The sequence below is a fragment of the Spermophilus citellus genome, assembly GCF_964194105.1.
Source record: "Spermophilus citellus genome assembly, chromosome: 3".
NCBI classification, from domain to species: Eukaryota; Metazoa; Chordata; class Mammalia; order Rodentia; family Sciuridae; genus Spermophilus; species Spermophilus citellus.
In genome coordinates, this window is record NC_138184.1 from 225,435,375 (window position 1) to 225,455,282 (window position 19,908).

A 19,908-nucleotide genomic window follows, 5' to 3' on the forward strand; every position below is an offset into this window, starting at 1 on the left:
GTGCCTGGCAGGAAAGGGGACAGAGGAGATAGGAAAAGAGCATGATCAAGTCAGCTTGAGGGCAGGCAGACCAACCAATCGCTGAGCCAGTAAACTCTTGATCTTTCGATGGCGCCATGCCCCCCCCCCCAGCATCTAATACACATTATGAAACTGTCCTTGGAAGATTATGCACACATACAGTTTCAAAGAATTCATGGAGTCCCTGAGTCCCATCTGTGCATCTCTGGGAAGTCCCTGAAGTTTTTACTAGTAAGGAAACAGGCCCAGAAAGGGAGGGTAGCTTGCCCATAGCCCATGTTCATTTGTGGTAGCCTCTGAAAGTATGGGAATAGCAGAGGCTCAAAGCGACTGACTTTGATCCCCATCGTACACACATTGGGGGAGGGGCTGTTTCCAGGAGGAGCTGGCACTGAGAGGATTGTCAGGGCAGATCCAACCAGGTTCTGGGCAGCTGTGCCTGGAGGTGCAAGCCCGTCATAAAGCCTCCCCAGTACAAAAGGCCTACAGCCTGGCTCTCTCTGTGGCCTTGGACAGATTGGCCTCCAGGTCACAGTAGGCAGCAGTGTGGGGTAGGGGGACCAGCACTGGCCTCTCTATTCCCCTGCAGCAGCACTGCCCAAGCCCAGGCCTCACAAGACCCTGGTGGTGACTGGGGTGAGCAACATGCTCCTCCCTGCTGTCCTCTTTGGGATGCTCTGGGCACTGGCTAATGGGTAAGCAGTCCACTGGGACTCCTCAAGCTAAGATCCTCTCTAGCCCCAGGCCTGGGGACACCCTGGGCACCAGAATGACCTCCCTAGTGCTTCTCTCTCCAACCTTATCCTCTTCCTTACTTCAGGGACCTTTCCTGTAAGTTATCTCTTATAGGAGTGGGGTCACAGGACAGGGCTTCCTGGTAACAAAGGGGACATGGCAGCTGCTGTAGTTCCCTATCCATGGACAGGCGATGGTGTGAGCAGACGGAGACGATCCATGTGGAGGAGGAAGTGGCCCCCCGTAGGGAGGATCTGGTGCCCTGTGCCAGCCTCTACCACTATACCCACCTAGGCTGGCGGCTGGACCTGCCCAGGAGTGGCCACGAGGGGCTCTCAGGGCCTCCAGCACCTGGGCTCTGTCGCATATACAAGTGAGTGAGGGTCAGAGCCTGGGCTGTCTGCCAGGCAGGAAAGGAGTGACGGCCGGAAATCCTGAGAGTGGGGGAGGATGGGGAGAACCTGGCATAAGCAGGCATTTGGGAAGTGGGCCCTGGGTGGGCTCGGGGAAAGGCAGCAGAAAGTGCAAGATTGGGGTGTGTGGATGAGAGGTACCTCAGTGGGTGGAGCAGAGAGAGTCCCAATGCCTGCTCCCTCTGTCTGCCCCCAGTGACATTCTCACTTTTCCAGTGAAGAAAGGAGGAGGAAAATTATGTGATAAATCCCTCAGAGAGTAGTTCACTGGTCCCATTGTCCCAGGCCTTTCCAGGGCTGGGCTAGACACTAACATCTCTCCCTGATTCCCCCTGCTTGGTGGGTGCAGACCTCCAGAAACTCGGCCTGCCACATGGAACCGGACAGTGAGGGCTTGCTGTCCAGGCTGGGGGGGCGCTCAGTGTACGGATGGTAAGCTCCTGAGCCAGTGCGGGTGACATGTACCTTCTGGGATTGTGGGCAGCTAACCTCACTTCAGGGGAGGGGATAGGCTCCCTGAGGAGGGGAACTGACCAGGCTGAGCTACAGGCCATTCTGCTGACTGTCCGGGTGTGCCCATTCTCTCCACCATATGCTGCAGCCCTTATGGAAGACAGCCCTGGTGGCCACTGCTTTGCCACGTGGCAGTGCCAGCCTCTGGGAGGCTCAGCTAATACTTCAACAGAAAACCTGGAAGAGTGCTGTGCCAGACCTTGGGGACACAGCTGGTGGGACAGTGGCTCTCAGGTCTGCCTTAGCTGTTCCAGCCAACACTTTCCAGGTGGGTCTGCAGACCCCAGCCTACAGACAGGGCACATCCTGGCCATCATCCCCATGCCAGGCCTTGAGCTCTGGGATCCTGCCTACTCCCCTGCCCACCAGAGTAACCATGCCTTATCCCCCATGCTTCCTGCTCTGTGGGCCCTCTGACCCCTGCACTCAGCAGCTCACATGTGATGTGTCGTGTCCAGGCAATGCTTCCTCTGCAGTCCTCTTGCAGCCCCTACCGGGGGCTGTGGGTCAGCTCTGGAGCCAGCACCAGCGTTTCTCAGCCACCTGTGCCACCTGGTCAGGCTTCCACTACCATACTTTTGATGGGCGCCACTACCACTTCCTGGGCCACTGCACCTATCTGCTGGCAGGAGCTGCTGATTCTACCTGGGCTGTCCACCTCAGGCCCAGGGACCACTGTCCACAACCTGGGCACTGTCAGCTGGTAAGGAAGGGAAATGGGGGTGGCCCCAGAAGAGGACTAGACGTAGGGGGATGGGGAGAGTTGCTGACCCTATTTCACTGTGCATCTCCCCAGGTCCTGGTGATAATGGGCTCAGAGGAGGTGCAGATCCAGGGTAGAGATGTTTCTGTGAAGGGGCAGCTCGTCCCTGATGGGGAGCCCCGGCTGCTCCATGGTGAGGACCCTGTGGGTCTGCTGTGGAGGGTCAGTGGGGATTGGGGCTGTTGCCTGTCCCACATTGTTATTGGGAGGCCTTTAGAAATGAATAGCCCCCAGGATGGGGGCCCGGTGCCTCCCACTCCCCACCCACTCTGAGCATGACCCTGGGCAAGTCCCTCGCCTTAATCTACCTGAGCCTCAGTTTCCCCACCTCCCTCGTGAGAGTGTCATTCTGAATGGGACTGCATGAGGCCGGTGAAGTGTGGATGTGTGTGTGTGTGTGTGTGTGTGTGTGCCAGTGCCCAGTGTGTGCATGAGCGTATGTGTATGTTGGTGTGTGTACATGTGTAATGTGCGTGTATATTGGTGTACTGTGTGAAGTGTGTGTATGTGTGGTGCATTGTATATATATGGTATGTGTTTGTGTGCTATGTGTACGTGCAATGTGTGTGTGGTGTGTGTATGTGATATTTTGTGTTTATGTATTATGCATACATGTGTGTTGTGTACACAGGGGTGTATGAAGTGTGTATGTGTATACTGTGGGGGTGCATGTAAGGTGTGTATGTGTGTGTGTGTGTGTGTGTGTTGTAGTTTAGTCTAGAGAGTGTCTACAATGAGAAAGGTGCAGAGCTCTCTAGAATGGTCAGAATTCTTTCCCTTCCCCGCTGCTTCCTTGGGTAGTTGGAGTCCTGCTGTGGTGGTGAGCAGGGACTATGGCTACAGGAGGCTGAATGGCGCCCTTTCCCTTCCCAGGGCTGAGCCTGCAGTGGCAGGGGGACTGGCTGGTGCTATCCGGGGGCCTGGGGGTTGTTGTGCGGCTGGACAGGTCCAGTTCGGTGTCCATCTCGGTGGACCATGAGCACTCAGGACAGACGCAGGGCCTCTGTGGGCTCTACAATGGCCGGCCCGAGGGTAGGTAGGGTGTGCTTGGTAGCTGGTCAGGGAGGAAGAGGGGACTGGGCCCCAAGTCCAGCATCCAGCATCTCTGCTTCACCCTTCCTTAGATGACTTTTCCGAGCCAGGTGGGGGCCTGGCTATGCTTGCTGCCACCTTTGGGAATTCCTGGAAGCTCCCTAGCTCTGAGGTAAGACTGCCACCCTGGGCTCCTCCTGGCTGCTCTCCCCTGGCTGAAGGGGACAGACGGACTCCCAGGGGGAGATCCTCAGGGGGAGAGCAGGTAGGCCTCGTATCCCACAGGAAGCTCAGTGTCAGGTGCTGCCTGCAGTCTGGTTGTCTTGTATGAACTGACCATCAAGGGGCACCTTGGCCAACCTCATCCCTGACCACCTTTGGTGGTTAGTTCATCATCTAATCGCCTGCTTGTGGTGGACTGTGACCCTGAGTCCCTTGCCTCCCCCTTGGGCTTGTCCCCACTGCCCTCCACAGCCCACATCATGGTGGGAACAATGATGTGGCCTCAAAGTGGCTAGGAGGGCAGTGGTCATTTTCCTAGTTAATGTCCCTCATCACTGCTACCTGGCCTGGCTCCATTTGTTCCCAGCCTGGGTGTCTGGATGCAGTGGAGGTGGATCAGGGCTGTGAGGGACCCCTGAAGGGCACAGAGGCAGGTATGGATGCTGGCCAGCTGCGAGCTGAAGCCCAGGATGTATGCCACCAGCTGTTGGAGAGTCCATTCTGGCAGTGCCATGCCCAGGTATGGGTGGGGGTGGAAGTGGTGACCAGCTCCAGAGGGGACTGTCCAGAGGGTGGGGCCAGGAGGGTACTAGAGAGGAGCCAGTTAAGCGACCCAGTCCTGCCGCTAGACTCTGTTGGTCCCTTGGTCAAGACACCCCTTCCTGTCCTGGGCTTTACCTCTGGGAACAGGCCCCTTCCAGAGTTCAGGGGGTGGGAGGTGCTGGTGAGGAGAAGGCGTTTGCCAGCTGACAGGTCGACCTTTCTCTGTAGGTCTCCCCCGATGAGTACCACGAGGCCTGCCTCTTTGCCTACTGTGCAGGGGCTGCTCTGGAGCACCAGGAGAGGCGGCAGGAGGCTGTGTGTGCCACCTTTGCCAACTATGCCCAGGCCTGTGCCAGGCGACGCATCCACGTGCTCTGGAGGAAGCCTGGCTTCTGTGGTACTACTTGACCGTCTTGCCCTGTGGAAATGACCGAGGGTCCTCAAGGGCCTCATTTTCTGAAGGCACTGCCACCCCTGGGCACCCTCCCAGCTGGCTCCCCTGGCTTCCTGGCTTTTCAGAGTCAGCAGGGTCTGGTGGAACACCTCAGCCCCTCACAGCCGACTCCTATGTCCACAGAGCGTCTATGCCCCGGGGGTCAGCTCTACTCCGACTGCGTCTCCTCCTGCCCCCCCAGCTGCTCGGCAGTGGGCCAGGAAGAGGAAGGGTCCTGCAGGGAAGAGTGTGTGAGTGGCTGCGAGTGCCCACCTGGCCTCTTCTGGGATGGTGCCCTCTGTGTTCCTGCCTCCAGATGCTCCTGCTACCACCGGCGCCAGCGCTATGCCCCTGGTGACACTGTGCGCCAGCTGTGTAACCCGTGGTGGGTCCTCAGGCCTTGATGGGGTGGCAGCAGCGTGGTTGTCTCTGGTCCTGCCCTTTATGTTTTCTCTGAAACCTGCCTTCCCCAAACAGCCAGGCTGTTCTGGCTGGGCTCCCTCCTGGCGTGATCACAGAGACCTGTGATCTCTGCTGACATAACTGATGGCCTGTCTTAAAGCCCTGACCAGCTGACCTCTACCCTTTCCAGGGGTGGTGGGGACATCAGAGAGGCAAGGGAGCAGGGTATGGGGATTGACTCCAGCTTAGCCTCCTCACCCCAGGGTGGGACTGATGCCACACTGCCCTGTCCCACCCATGTGTCCACAGTGTGTGCCAGGATGGCCACTGGCACTGTGCCCAGGCCTTGTGTCCTGCTGAGTGTGCAGTAGGTGGCGATGGGCATTACCTCACCTTTGATGGGCGGAGCTTCTTCTTCCGGGGCCACTCAGGCTGCCACTACAGCCTGGTGCAGGTGGGTAGAGGACCAACTCTGGGAAAGGGATCTTACCAGAGAAGGGTCCCTCCCCAGGTGTCCAGGGGAGGGGGGCTGTAGGGAAAGCACACACACAAAAAATAAATAAATAAAAATAAAGCAAAACCCTAGCCCTGCAAGGAAAAGCCCAGAAGGACAATGCTGGAGGTAGACCAGCTCCCCAGACCCCAGAGCCTCTCTTTGGGTTCCCACCCCTTCCTTTGGCTCTGGTGAAGGTCCTGCTGTCATGGCCATTTCAGGGCCACTAAAGAAAGCCATCCTTACGGTCCTCTTCACAAATGGGGCAGGACAGGCTTGTCAGAGCCACTTCAACAAGACAACCCCAGGGGGAAAAGGACCCTTCTCCCATCCCAGCCCTCCCCCAATAAAGATGGGTCATTTCTCAGGGTCAGCACAGATCACATTCCTTTCCATTCACCCAGGGTCCCCATCTCAGTAGTGGACCATTCACATTCTTTTGTTTGCACCCCTCCTTTCATGAGCAGTGTGGGGCATAGAGACTGGCTGAGTAGGATCCAAGCGGCCATCTCCCCGAGGCACACAAAGACCAGTGGGTGCACACACCCACACCTGTATGCACACAGACACAAACAGGCAGGCACACAGCACACTTAGGCATGCACACATGGATTTAGCAAGTGTAAGTCACTTGGAGTGTAACGTCCTACCCATGGGGAGGAAAGATGGGAATCATCCCTCCCTCATGCAGACACAAACAAATGTGCAATCACATATACTCGTGCAACCCCATGCACACACTTGCACAAGCATTTGTGTGTCCTAATCTTGGCGAGGGTCAAGCCCCATCTCTGTCTGGCTGGAAAGTGTCTGTCTGGCTGGAAAGCTCCCACATGGGTAGGAGCTGCCTTGGATGAGGCTAAAGATCTGCAGAGGCCTCCTCAGGGAAACGGAGGGTCTGCCCAGCCCTGTGTTCCTCCGTCTGTCCCTAGGACTACGTGAAAGGGCAGCTGCTGATCGTGCTGGAGCATGGGGACTGCGACTCTGGGAGCTGCCTCCATGCCCTGTCTGTCTCACTGGGGGATACCCACATCCAGCTCAGAGACTCAGGTAGCCTTAGGTCTACCTTCTCAGGGTGACTGCCACGCCCACTGTCCCCTCTTCTCACCCAGAAGACTTGGGTACCATCCAGCCCCTGCCTTCCACACTCCCCACCCTCCAGAGCCCAACAACTCTGCCCCAGATTCTGCCGCCAAGTTCACTGCCTCAACTGCCCCCTCCCATCTCTGAGGAAGACACACTGTCCTGAGGACGTGTCCCAAGGCCTCTTCTGCCTCATCTTTGGGGAAAACACAAGTCATACTGTTATGAAAATCTAAAAGATCTCATCATGACCAGACCAGGCAGGCCCCTCTAAGCCACTGTCCCTCCAACTCCCCCATGCCCAGGTCAGTTCCTCGCTCTCTTGTGCCAGCTCTTTGTGCCAGCCACAATGGGAAAAAGACATGCAAAACTGGACACTGAAGCTGGACACATGGTGGCACATGCCTGTATTCCCAGAGGCTTGGAAGGCTGAGGCAGGAGGTTCGGGAGTTCAAAGCCAGCCTCAGCAACTTAGCAAGGCCCTAAGCAACTTAGCAAGACCCTGTCTCAAAATAAAAAATAAAAAGGGGTTGGGGATGTGGCTCAGTGGTTAAGCACCCCTGGGTTTAATTCTTGGTTCAGAGAGCGGGGGGCACTAACAGGCACCCTCCTTAGCTCCAGTAAAGGTCCTGCTGTCATGCAGGACCACCTCAAGGCCACTTGAGAAAGAAATTTATCCTTGTAATCCTCTTTCACAGATGGGACAAGACAGGCTTGTCATAGCCACTTCACACAAGACAAAACCAGAGGAAATGGGAACCATTCACTCACCCCAGCCCTTCCCCCCCAATAAAGATGGATCATTACCCAGACTTCCCATAGGGGGAGTCTCAAGTGGGACTGGTGGCCTCTGAGGGTCACTCTGATGGTCCCATTCCGATACAGGCCCTCCCACTCCTACCCGAGTCCTTCTGTTCTTGCAGCCCCATCCATCCACCTGCCCCCCGCCACCCCATCATCAGGCTCCTTTTCCAGGAGCTGTGCTGGTGGACGGGCAGGATGTGGGATTGCCCTGGATTGGCACTGCGGGCCTCAGCATCTCCAGAGCCTCCTCCACCTTTCTGCTGCTAAGCTGGCCAGGAGTCCGTGTCCTCTGGGGAGTGGCTGACCCTGCAGCCTACATCACCCTGGCCCCCCACCATGCCCACCAGGTGTGCCAGGAGGCGGGTGAAAGGCTGGGCAAGGTTATGCTGAGTCTGAATGTGACTGTCCCACATCGTCTCCATGGCCCAGGTCCAAGGTCTGTGTGGCACCTTCACTTGGAACCAGCAGGATGACTTCCTGACACCAGCTGGGGATGTGGAGACCAGCACTGCTGACTTTGCTAGCAGGTTCCAGGTGGCAGGCAATGGAAAGTGCTCCTCTGGGGACAGTGTCCTGCTCTTCCCCTGCAGCACACACTCCCAGCACCTTGCTTTTGCAGAGGCAGTCTGTGCCATCCTGCATGGCCCAGCCTTCCAGGTAGCCGGGGTGGCCTACCAGTCACAGGGAGGCAGCAATGGGGACCGAAGAGAATGAGGAGTTCATAAGGAAGAGCCCCGCTTCCTCTCTTCCCAAGGACTGTCACAGGCTGGTGGACAGGGAGCCATTCCAGCTGCGCTGCTTGGCCGCAGTGTGTGGCTGTGCCCCTGGCAGGGACTGCCTGTGTGCCGTGCTGTCTGCCTACGCGCACCGCTGTGCCCAGGAGGGCGCCCTGCTGTCCTGGAGGAACCAGACTCTCTGCCGTGAGCCCCTGCCCAGTCAGCCCTACCTCACACTCCCTCCCACCTCCTCCTCCTGGCCCCTTCTAGGAGAAGCTGGAGAGGGCAGGAACCTCTGACCTTAGGGGGTTCCTGGGCTTTTCTTCCTGGGGAAGCACAGCGGGGGTATGCTCCAGAGGGGTTGACTATGCTCCTGATATGCACGTGTCCCTGGGTCCAGCTGTCCTGTGTCCTGGTGGCCAAGAGTACCAGGAGTGCGCTCCAGTGTGTGGTCACCATTGCGGAGAGCCAGAGGATTGTAAGGAGCTGACCGGCTGTGTGGCTGGTTGTAACTGCCCCCCTGGCCTGCTGTGGGACCCTGAGGGCCAGTGTGTCCCCCCCAGTTTGTGCTCCTGCCAGCTTGGAGCCCATCGTTACAGCCCTGGCAGTGTCACCATGAAGGACTGCAATCGCTGGTGAGGGTGATGGCTTGGGGGGCAAGAGAAAGAATGTGGGCTGAAGAGGGAGGGCTGGAGAGGAGGGGCTGATCATCGCAGGCTGGGGTGCTGGGAGGTGCAGCACTCAGGGCTCCGGCATCAGAGCTGGGTTTCCGCTCAGTGTAAATGGATCTGGTGCCTGGGTCCCCAGTGTGTGGGTTCCTGAGACTCTCACCAGAGCAGACCAGCGGCCTGGAGGCTAAATCTCTGCTGGTCCTGGCTCTTTCCCCTTCCACCCTCCCATAGCATCTGCCAGGAGAGGGGCCTCTGGAACTGTACCGCCCACCACTGTGCCCTGCAGCGTGCATTCTGCCCTGGGGAACTTGTCCACGCTCCTGGAGCCTGCCTCCTCACCTGTGACAGCCCCAGTGCCAACCACTCCTGCCCCATGGGCAGCACTGATGGCTGTGTCTGCCCTCCAGGCACTGTGCTGCTGGTGAGGCTGGGAGGGGATGGGATGGGGCACCAGAGTGGCCTTCCCAGCACCAGGGCACTGTCCTGTTCCCCTAGCTGCCCAAAACAGCGTCCCCACTCTCTGCCCAGGATGAGCGCTGTGTGCCTCCTGATCTCTGTCCCTGCCGTCACAGTGGGCAGTGGTACCCACCTAATGCCACCATCCAGGACAACTGCAACACTTGGTATGCCCAGCCCCCCTGATCTACACCCTTCCAGCCTTGTGACTACTGGCTCTCCAAACACAATGCTTCCCCCCACTAGAATGAGTTGGGGTGATAGGTGGGGTAGGGCATCTGGGCTGGGCTGGGCACTGGGGACCTCTGGGATCTTCCACTCTGGGGTCCTATCTGGAGTCGCAGGAATCTGGACCAGTTGCCTCCCCTGCTACAGCTCAGGTCTCTTCCTCAGTGACTCTGTCCCTGCCCCTTGCCCACAGTGTGTGCCAGGGCCGACAGTGGCATTGCACAGGCCAGCTGTGCAGTGGATGGTGCCAGGCATCGGGTGCCCCCCACTATGTGACGTTTGATGGGCTGACACTCACCTTCCCCGGAGCCTGCGAGTACCTGCTGGTTCGAGAGGCCAGTGGCCGCTTCAGCGTCTCTGCCCAGAACCTGCCCTGCGGGGCCAGCGGCCTCACCTGCACCAAGGCACTGGCCGTGCGTCTGGAGAGCACTACTGTGCACATGCTCAGAGGTGGCCATGACATTGCAAGGAGACCCTGACAGGGGGTGGGGGGCACTCCAGCACAGTATAACAGCCACACACCAGTGTGGCCAAGGTCCAGGTTCCTCAGGTCGAGTCCTCACTGGGCTTGGTTGTCCTCAGAGGGGTGGGACGGGTGGCTCTCCTCCTGGTTGGAATCATAATTTCTCAGATAAACCAGGCTCCAGAGAAGTCTAATGACTTTCCTAAGGTCACAGAGGTAGAGAGGCTAAAGGAGGTTTGAAGGGGAAGTGGGCAGGGCTTCATGGGACCTGGGAGGCCCTTCACTCCGTGCTGGCCCTGAACACCTTTCCTCCTCTCCAGGCCGGGCAGTGACGGTGAACGGGGTGAGTGTAACACCCCCCAAGGCCTACACAGGCCCAGGGATGAGTCTGCACCATGCAGGCCTCTTCCTGCTGCTGACCACACGCCTGGGCCTCACCCTGCTCTGGGACGGAGGTTAGGCCCCACCCTTATGCACCTGACCCACACCCAGCCTTAGTACTGGATGGACTGGACTGCCCCCAAACCCTTCCTCCCTGCGCCTGCCCAGCTCTGAGATCAGGGTTGAGCTTCCAACAAGCCTCAAAGGCAGATATCCAAAGTAACAGCCAGACCAGGATCTTTGGCCTCCCCTGCCCTGCTGGCCTCCCCTGGGCACCCCCAGCCCAACACCACCCCCACCTCACTGCCCAAACAAGTGGTCAGAGTTTCCAAATTATGTTTTCATCCTGTTTTTCTTCATTATGAAAGCAATGCTGCCTCACCCAAGAAATATTTAGAAAATACCAAGTTTTCGGAAGGAGAAATGAAAATAGATTCAACATTCTACCACCCAAACACAAGCAGTTGGCGTTTTAGAAACAGAACTCTCAGTGAGAAATTGAGGGAAGCCAAAATAACCCTGTAGGGACTCGGCGCGGCAGAGCCAGGCTGCCTCTAGGCCTCACCACCAGGACTCTGGTGTGGGAAAGCCTCAGCCCATCCTGGTTTCCCATCCAGAATACAGCCAGATGGGGAGTTTTCCAAACTTAGTTTTGTTTTCCCCCTGGTGGTACCAGAGATTGAACCCAGGGGTGCTCTACTATTCAACCACATCCCCAGCACTTCTTAATATATCTTGAGACAGGTTCTCACCAAGTGGCCCAGGCTGACCTTGGACTTACAACCTTCCTGCCTCAGCCTCCCTAGGCTCTGGGATTACAGGCACCAACCTAAGTTTGTTTAGGAAACTAGGCTCTTACTTCTGGCCCTTCCTCTCCAATGTCTGTCTCTTCATTTATGACCACCAATTAACCCACCCCCCAGAAAAGAGGGAACCAGCACTCTCTATTGGGTGGGGGTACCCATGCAGGGCAGTATTATGTCCCTGGGTCTTCTCCTGACCCCAGCCCTGCTGAAGGGTACCAGGGTCATTTTTTACAATGATGCCACCAGGCACCCGGGTCCTGATACAGCTGTCCCCACACTTCCGTGGTCGTGTGGCTGGGCTATGTGGAGACTTTGATGGAGATGCCAGTAATGACCTGCGGAGTCGCCAAGGAGTCCTGGAGCCCACAGCTGAGCTGGCTGCCCACTCCTGGCGCCTCAGTGCGCTCTGCCCCGAGCCAGGAGACCCGCCACACCCCTGCACAGTGAGCTCAGGCAGACAGCGGGAGGGACGGTGGGCCTGCCAGAGCTGGGGCAGGTGTCTAGTTGGCCCAGGGTGCTGGAGATGGTGCCCTGTGCTGCAGGTAAACACACACCGCGCAGCCTGGGCCCGTGCCCGCTGCGGAGTGATGCTCCAGCAGCTCTTCGTCCCATGCCACACAGAGGTGCCCCCACAGCAGCACTACGAGTGGTGTGTGTACGACACCTGTGGGTGAGGAAGGCTGGCCCGAGTGGGGGGCAGTGAGTGTGTGGGGGCAGCGCGGGGCTGCTGAGCCAACTGCTTCCTCCCACAGCTGCGATTCAGGGGGCGACTGTGAGTGCCTGTGCTCTGCCATTGCTGCCTACGCAGACGAGTGCGCCCGGCATGGGCACCATGTGCGCTGGCGTAGCCAGGAGCTCTGCCGTGAGTGTTCCCAACTCTCAGACTTGTCACCTGCATGGTCCTTGAACGGTGCTTAGCCTGCCCCGCCAGCTGGACACTTAGTCAGAAGTTCAAACATGTGCTACACGCTTACCGTGTGCCAGACCCTTCCAGATGAACCAAACATGCAAGAATGTCTGTCCCACAGGGCCGATGTGTCCCAAATCACCTTGGGAGGGTCTCAGCCAAGGTCTACAATATGAACTCTGTGCCCTCCATAGGTGTCACCTTGGGCTGACTCACCTGGTGCCCTTGTACCTGAGTGAGCTGAGCCTCTCTCCCTCCACCCAGCCCTGCAGTGTGAAGGGGGACAAGTATATGAGGCCTGTGGCCCCACCTGTCCTCCCGCCTGCCCTACCCACCATGCTGAGCCTGGATGGCACTGCCGGACCATTGCCTGTGTGGAGGGCTGCTTTTGCCCCGAAGGGACTCTGCTGCATGGTGCGTAGTCAGAAAGGCCAGAGGGGAGGGGACATCCCTGGGGAAGTGTCCTGCATGGATGGCATTTGTGTGGGGACCATCCAGCTGTGTGATGGGAAAGGGCCACGTGACCAAGGTGGTGGGCTGGGCCAGGGGCACTGTGCCCCCTTCACTCTGGAGTCCTGTGCTCTGTGATCTCAGGAGGAATCTGCATGGAGCCATCTGCCTGTCCCTGTGAGTGGGGTGGCAGCTTCTTCCCACCGGGGACTGTGCTGCAGAAGGACTGTGGGAACTGGTGAGTGGGGAGTATCTGGGTAGACCCTGTGCCCCTGGACTGGCCATGCCCAGCCGTGGCTGATCCCAGGATACCATATTCAGCACTTGCCAGGAAAGCCAGTGGCATTGTGGGGGTGGCAGTGCCCCCTGTGAGGAGCTGGTGCCTGACTGTGCCGAAGGAGAGTCTCCCTGCCAGGGAAGTGGGCACTGTATTCCACATGAGTGGCTTTGTGACAACCAGGACGACTGTGGTGACGGCTCAGATGAGGAGGGTGAGTGCTTTCACCTGTTTGACAGGCACAGGTAACTGAGTTCACTGGGTGTGCAGCAGGTGTCCCCAGGGTAGCCTCCTGAGCTGCTGCTTCCACGGCCAGCAGTTATGACTTGGGGAATGAGGGACAGGTAGGGAGTTCTGGTCCTTCTAGGGTTATGTGTTTCTCTGACTCCAGCGTCCTGAGCCTGCCTGCTTACCCTATGCCAGGTTGCGCCACCCCAGGCTGTGTGGAGGGACAGATGTCATGCCGCTCCGGCCACTGTCTGCCCCTGTCCCTGCTCTGTGATGGGCAGGATGACTGTGGAGATGGCACAGATGAACAGGGCTGCCCATGTCCCTATGACTCGCTGGCCTGCGCTGATGGGCGCTGCCTGCCCCTCACCCTGCTGTGTGATGGGCATCCCGACTGTCCAGACGCCGCTGATGAGGAGTCCTGTTTGGGTTAGTTGTTTCTGCTCTGGACTTGGGCCCACCAGGCACACTCTCCTACCAGGCCCAGCTCCTGGTTGCCCCAGCCTCACCCGCCCACTTCTTTGCCAGGTTATATATTGCCTGTGAAGCTGGCACCTGTGAGTGGGGGCACCCCAAGTAGTGAGAAAAGGAGGCAGTGTTCTGGGACCAGCTCCTCCTTTCTGGCTGCAGGGCAGGTGAACTGCATCCCTGGGGAAGTGTCCTGTATGGACGGCACTTGTGTGGGGACCATCCAGCTGTGTGATGGAGTTTGGGACTGCCCAGATGGAGCCGACGAGGGGCCTGGATACTGCCCGCTGCCCTCTCTGCCTGTGCCCCCAGCTGGCACCATGCCTGGCCCCTCTACTGGCTCCCTGGAAGGTGCCTCAAGTCCACTGGGCAGTGCCAGCCCTGGTGAGTCTCCTGGAGAAGATGGGGTGAGAAAGCTGGGGAGGATGGGGATGGGACCACAGAGGAAGGCATGTGGGTGGTGCTTTGGGGATGGAGACAAAAGAGGTGGAGGGCATTTGAGGGGAACTGAGGTCCAGCCTCATTTTCTGTACCCAAGGCCTTCTCTGAGTTAGGGGAATCTAAGGGAAGTTCTTGAACCAGGGAGAAATTTGGGGACACCAATAGGGCAAAAGAATACAGGGGTGGGTTGGACTCCAGGAGGGACTGAAGGTGGGGAGGGCTGGCTCAGGTAAGGGGCAGGACGACTGGAGCCTGGAGCCGCTGTGGGAGGGCGAGACCCGCCTGCGGAAGCCGGTCCACTCCCGCGGGGTCTAGTGCAGCCCCCTACCCCCACCCCAACCAGCACGGAGCTGCGGCCCCTTGGAGTTTCTGTGCGGCAGCGGAGAGTGCACCCCGCGGGGCTGGCGCTGCGACCAGGAGGAGGACTGCGCCGATGGCAGCGACGAGCTGGGCTGCGGTGGGCCCTGCGCGCTGCACCACGCGCCCTGCGGCCGTGGCCCACACTGCGTGTCCCCCGGGGAACTGTGCGACGGCGTGCCGCAGTGCCCCGACGGCTCTGACGAGGGCCCAGACGCCTGCGGTGAGAGTCGCCCCTATCCTGCGCGGCCCTCCCCAAGCACCCCCTGTGCACAGCTAGACAAGTGACTTAGGTTTGCAGACATCAGTCTGAGCAACTTTTGTGTTCCTTTGATTTTTTTTTTTTTTTTTTTTTTTTTTTGGTACCAGGGATTGAATCCAGGACACTTAGTCACTGAGCCACATCCCCAGCCTTTTTTTTTTTTTTTTTTTTTTTTTTGTATTTTATTTAGAGACGGGGTCTCACTGAGTTGCTTAGGGCTTTGTAAAGTGGCTGAGGTTGGCTCTGAGCATGCTCTGAAAGGCTGGGATTACAGGCGTGACCAGCGAGACCCGCCCTTTGATCTTTTTAATGAAACTTTCTTTGCCCTCCTTCCCAGGCCCAGTGGGGAAGGAAGGGGCTTTTGGTTTGGGACAAGAAAGGACAAAAGAGTGGGTGTTGGCTTTGAGGGCCTAGGGAGTGGGTCTGTTCCTGGGGCTCCCCTGTCCCCATTTTCTCCCAGTCCCACCTGGGTTGAACCCCTGTAAACCCTGACAAGGTGGTCTTTCTAGTCCTGGCCACTTCCCTGCCAGGGCTGGCTCCTCCCCAGAATCCACCCCTCCTACACTCCTCCAAGGGTTTCTTCCGCCAAGGAGAGCCCCATGCTGGCTCTGCCTCCTGCCTGCCCTCCTCCCCCAGTGCCTTCAGGCCCTCCCTGCCAGCCCTTCTGCAGAGAGGGAGTAGGAGGGGACAGGAGCACAGCAGGACCCTTCTTACTGTGCCCACAGGTTCCACCCAGCCTCCCCTGTGCCATGGCCTCTTGCCCTGTGGTTTGGCTCCCTGGCTGTGCCTGAACCCTGAGCAGCACTGCAATGGGGTCCCCGACTGTCCCCAGGGCGAGGATGAGCTGGACTGTGGTATGAACACTTCTCAGGGGTCTGCAGCTGGTGCTTGCCTAGAGGTAGCTGCAACTCCCTGCAAACTGGTTTTCTCTCTTGCTCCCCAGAGGGACTGCCACCCCCAGGAAGTCTCAACAGGACAGAATTTCCCTGCCCAGAATACTCCTGCCCCAATGGCCACTGCCTTGGTTTTCACCTGGTGAGGGTCAGGAAGGGGAGGTGGCAGGCAGAGCCGTGCACCAATGCAGAAGCCCTGAGCCTGTTGCTCCCCCAGGTGTGTGATGGGCAGCCCAACTGTGAGTTGGTAGGAGAGGCAGGACTCTCCCCAGAAGAACAGGGCTGTGGGACCTGGGGTCCCTGGAGCCCATGGGGGCCGTGCAGCCAGACCTGTGGGCTGGGGGTGCAGAGCCAAAGCCGCAGCTGTTCCCCATCTGGGCTGTTGGTGCTGCAGCACTGCCCAGGCCCCGCCCACCAGTCACAGGCCTGCTTTACCAAGGCCTGCCCAGGTAAGGGGCTGGGAACACAAGGGAGTGACTGTGGGACAGTGGTGCCTGGAGAGAGAAGAAAGGAAAGGTCCCGGGGCCTTCAACCCTACCTTGCACTCCCACCCCCTCCTGCCCCATCCCTCCCCTCACAGTGGATGGTGAATGGAGCTCCTGGTCCTCCTGGTCTCTGTGCTCTGAGCCTTGTGGGGGCACCAGGACCAGGCAGCGGCAGTGCCACCCACCCCAGAATGGGGGCCAAGCCTGTGCCCTTCTGCCCGGGGGCCCTCATAGCACCCGTCAGACTGGTGAGTGGAAGGGAGAGGGCACAGGTGGGGGACAGGGTTGCTGGGGGGACACTTGTCCTTGCTGCTGTTCCTCCCTCCCAGTCTCTGACCCCACTCTCAGAGCCCTGCCCTCAGGATGGCTGTCCCAATGCCACCTGCTCTGGGGAGCTGGTGTTCCAGCCTTGTGCCCCCTGCCCTCTGACCTGCGATGACATCTCTAGCCAGGCTATCTGCTCACCCCACAGGCCCTGCAGCAGCCCAGGTGAGGGGGCTCCGGGATCGGGGTCTGTGGAGGCCACAGTGTCTGCCTGGAAACCTCACCCTGCTTCTCCCTAGGCTGTTGGTGCCCAGAAGGGCAGGTGCTGGGCAGTGAGGGGCAGTGTGTGTGGCCCCGGCAGTGCCCCTGCCTGGTGGATGGTGCCCGCTACTGGCCTGGGCAGCATATCAAAGCCAACTGCCAGCTCTGTGTCTGCCAAGATGGGCGGCCCCGGCGCTGCCGGCCCAACCCAGACTGTGCCAGTGAGTACCCCGCATCCTGTGGCCCTTCTCTCAAGGTCCCTTTTCTCCTCCCAGGCTACCCAGCTGGGCACTCACCTCTGCCTCCTGGCCCTAATTCTTGCCCTCTCTCAGTAAACTGTGGCTGGTCCTCCTGGTCCCCCTGGGCCGAGTGCCTGGGCCCCTGTGGGAGCCAGAGCATCCAGTGGTCCTTCCGGAGCCCCAACAACCCCCGCCTCTCTGGCCGAGGTCGCCAGTGCCGAGGCATCCGCCGCAAGGCTCGCAGGTACCAGCAGGGCCCTTGCCCCCGCCTTCACGCTCGCTCTTCCTGCATGCCCCTTCCCACGAGAGACCCCAAATCACAACACTGCTCAGTGCCCTCCCAGCCTAAACCCCAGAACCCCCTGGAGACCCAGCCTTTTCCTCCTTTAGTGCTGTGCCATCTAGATCCAAAGCAGGGCAAACGGAGCCCACACGTGCAGCTCGACAAATGCAGGAGTGGGAATGGGTCCCCTGTGTCTCTGGAGGTGTGCGGGGTGAAGCTCTTGGGGGACAGCCATTTCCGGCTGCACACCCCGCTGGGACCAGCTCTGCTGGCTGGTGGAGCTGGCACAAATTGCTTCCCCAACTTGGGGCCTGTTGCAATTTCTGGAATTCAGGAGTGGGATGGGGTTCAAGGTGATGACCAGACATTAACCCTGGATTTTTCCAGTCTTATCACTTGAAGTCCCCAGTCCTGAAATACCCTCAATCCAGGCAAACCAGGAGGGTGATCACTGTTAGTGAGCCCTCCCCATGCTGAGGCTGCCCTTCCTCCCCAGGTGCCAGACGCAGCCTTGTGAGGGCTGTGAGCAGCAGGGCCACACACACCAGGTCGGGGAGCGCTGGCGTGGGGGCCCCTGCAGGGTATGCCAGTGTCTGCATATGGGCACCGTGCACTGCTCCCCCTATTGCCCGCTGGGCAGCTGTCCCCAGGTGAGGCCCTGGGAGCCTGGAGGGGTGGTGCGAGGCTAGGCTTGTGGAGGCCAATGGAGTGGGTTAGAGGTGGGCAAGTGGCTAATTTCTGTGCTCCACAGGGTTGGATCCTGGTGGAGGGAGTAGGAGAATCGTGTTGCCACTGTGCCCTGCCTGGTAAGTGGGTCTGGGTAGTAGCAGAAAGGGCAAGGGGAGGAGAACTTTAGGAGGGAATTGGGGATGGTTCAGCTTCCTTATTCTAAAAGTGTACCTATAGGCTGATGAGGTTGGGATCAAGCCAGTGCACACACGGTTGTACATGTTGTTCACTGGACAATTTTTGCCAGCAGTGGGGATTAGACTCCAGCCCCAGGACTGCTTCCATCCAGAGGCAGCCCCTTTCTAATGCCCACAAGGTTGTAATTAATGACAGTAGTCCTGGGTTAGCAACTGCACCTGCTCTGTCCTAGTCCTAAAGTGGCTTTGCACTGGCAGTTTTATTCTGTGTGCTCTGAATATTCAGTGGAAATATGTAAAACCTTCATTCATACAAAGGGAAAGAGGTGTCCTTTCCCGCTGGGGTGGTCCTGGGATTTCTGTGCTGTCATGGGAGAGAAAGTGCTCCAAATGGGAAGGACCTTGCTGGCGAGGGGCTGGCGAGAGCCTCTCTGGGTCTCTTCCTCCTGACCCTTGGGTCTCCCTACACAGCAGAGAATCAGACAGTGCCTCCAACAGCCACTCCTGCCCCTGCTCCAGCCCCCAGTCCCCAGACGGGTCCCCCTCTGGTCACCTATGTTCTGCCTCCCCCAGGAGGTAAGGACCCAGCTGAGAGGGGTGCCCTGGGAGGGAAGCAGAGGAAGTGTCCCATCTCCAGCTCTGCCCTTCCTGCCCCCTGTCCTGGGTCAGGGTCACCTGTGTGGCCCTTTTCTTCCCCAGATCCCTTTATGGCATGCCTCTGGCACCCCCTCCTGCCCCCCAACCCCCTCTCCTGTCCCCAGATGCCTGCTACTCTCCCCTGGGCCTGGCTCTGCCCCCGGGGAGTCTGTGGACATGGTCAAGGCAGCTGGAGCACCCCACCTGGGCTGCCCTCCTGGGGGCTCCCACCAAAGGGCCTGGCCCCAGAGCGGGTGCTTATGCTGAGTGGCACAGCGGGCCACCCTTCCTGCAGCTGGACCTGCTCCAGCCCCGGAACCTCACTGGTCAGTGAGGAGGAGGGGGTGGGGGAGGACATGGGGGGGCTGCCTCCTTCAGCTCTGACTCCGCCCTTGGCCCGGCCCCTCCAGGCGTCATCGTGTGGGGGCCCACCTCCTCCAGCCCACATAGCAGCAGCTTCTCGCTTCAGTTCGGCACTGATGGTCTACACTGGCAGGACTACCGTGACATCCTGCCTGGCACCTTGTCCCCACCCAAGGTACTAAATGCCCAAAGCCTCTCAGGCCAGTGACCCAACATGCCCCTTTGTGGATTCCACAACCTCTGTACTCCTGGGCCTTTCGGTCTCCCCAAGGGACAGTCCTTGCATTAGTTGCTTAAGGAATAACCGGTAAGTAATAGGGACTATATTCTGTGGAATAGAGGGGCGGAGTGTCACTGTGGAGTCCAAGTCCAGGATCACAGAGCTCTCCAACAGCCTGGGAAGGGGGAAGGTGGGGACACATTAAATTCACAGAGGGCCTTGGAGGCCCAGACCCACGTGTGTCCATATGGAGCAGCCCGAGTGCGGCCCTCTCTGCGGGATTGGCTCCGCCGCCTGGAGACAGACTCACGACCAGGAAGGATCAGTCCACAGGTGTTCCCTCTGACCTGTTTAAGGAGTACCTGCTCTGTGCCCGGTGCTGGGCTGTCCCTGTGGTCACAGCTCCGAGTGGGACCTGGCCCTGCCATAAGAATCCTGCCACCTCAGTGGAAGGAGCTTAGGCCAGGACCAGACCCCCTGCAGCCTTGAGGGACTAGGTGGCTACAACCAGGGGGACATGGGCTCTGGCAGAGGCAGGATTCTTGTGAAGATTGAGCAGAGAAGAGGGTCACTCAGTGGGGCCACAGCGGCAGCCTGAGAAAGAGGCAGGACTCGGTCAGCAGGCACCTTGTGCTTCAGTCTTTCCCCAGGAACTGGGAAGATGTGGCCTCCAAGGTGTGGGCCTTCAGCCGGATGGTGCAGGCAAGGTACATCAGGGTGTGGCCACACAGTGTCCCCCACAGCGACAGGCAGCCTGGCTTCTTCCTGTGGGTGGAGCTCCTGGGCTGTGAGCCAGGTACAGGCTGGGCTGCGAGCGGGAGGACCAGGAG

General features: G+C 58.9%; 1 protein-coding gene across 1 annotated transcript in view; it reads left to right on the forward strand.

Annotated features, from left to right (window-relative positions):
• Positions 1-666: 666 nt before the first annotated feature.
• The window catches only part of LOC308643520 (SCO-spondin-like), a gene marked incomplete at both ends in the record, with an annotated part of 50,935 nt that continues 31,693 nt past the window's right edge, over positions 667-19,908 (forward strand). Inside the window, 43 exons of the mRNA XM_081283344.1 lie at positions 667-716; positions 947-1,129; positions 1,519-1,601; positions 1,771-1,950; positions 2,141-2,385; positions 2,479-2,578; positions 3,319-3,477; positions 3,570-3,649; positions 4,067-4,219; positions 4,471-4,639; positions 4,820-5,060; positions 5,387-5,531; positions 6,503-6,620; positions 7,629-7,804; positions 7,887-8,114; positions 8,212-8,377; positions 8,574-8,808; positions 9,076-9,265; positions 9,373-9,467; positions 9,722-9,978; positions 10,312-10,446; positions 11,425-11,621; positions 11,721-11,848; positions 11,931-12,040; positions 12,350-12,499; positions 12,680-12,773; positions 12,857-13,026; positions 13,236-13,469; positions 13,671-13,892; positions 14,293-14,529; positions 15,294-15,422; positions 15,512-15,603; positions 15,679-15,910; positions 16,042-16,194; positions 16,295-16,435; positions 16,510-16,692; positions 16,804-16,954; positions 17,490-17,643; positions 17,745-17,799; positions 18,331-18,435; positions 18,621-18,821; positions 18,906-19,033; positions 19,718-19,874. Of these exons, the coding sequence (XP_081139470.1) occupies positions 667-716; positions 947-1,129; positions 1,519-1,601; positions 1,771-1,950; positions 2,141-2,385; positions 2,479-2,578; positions 3,319-3,477; positions 3,570-3,649; positions 4,067-4,219; positions 4,471-4,639; positions 4,820-5,060; positions 5,387-5,531; positions 6,503-6,620; positions 7,629-7,804; positions 7,887-8,114; positions 8,212-8,377; positions 8,574-8,808; positions 9,076-9,265; positions 9,373-9,467; positions 9,722-9,978; positions 10,312-10,446; positions 11,425-11,621; positions 11,721-11,848; positions 11,931-12,040; positions 12,350-12,499; positions 12,680-12,773; positions 12,857-13,026; positions 13,236-13,469; positions 13,671-13,892; positions 14,293-14,529; positions 15,294-15,422; positions 15,512-15,603; positions 15,679-15,910; positions 16,042-16,194; positions 16,295-16,435; positions 16,510-16,692; positions 16,804-16,954; positions 17,490-17,643; positions 17,745-17,799; positions 18,331-18,435; positions 18,621-18,821; positions 18,906-19,033; positions 19,718-19,874 (6,811 nt within the window). The remainder of the gene's footprint in view (positions 717-946; positions 1,130-1,518; positions 1,602-1,770; positions 1,951-2,140; positions 2,386-2,478; positions 2,579-3,318; positions 3,478-3,569; positions 3,650-4,066; positions 4,220-4,470; positions 4,640-4,819; positions 5,061-5,386; positions 5,532-6,502; positions 6,621-7,628; positions 7,805-7,886; positions 8,115-8,211; positions 8,378-8,573; positions 8,809-9,075; positions 9,266-9,372; positions 9,468-9,721; positions 9,979-10,311; positions 10,447-11,424; positions 11,622-11,720; positions 11,849-11,930; positions 12,041-12,349; positions 12,500-12,679; positions 12,774-12,856; positions 13,027-13,235; positions 13,470-13,670; positions 13,893-14,292; positions 14,530-15,293; positions 15,423-15,511; positions 15,604-15,678; positions 15,911-16,041; positions 16,195-16,294; positions 16,436-16,509; positions 16,693-16,803; positions 16,955-17,489; positions 17,644-17,744; positions 17,800-18,330; positions 18,436-18,620; positions 18,822-18,905; positions 19,034-19,717; positions 19,875-19,908) is intronic.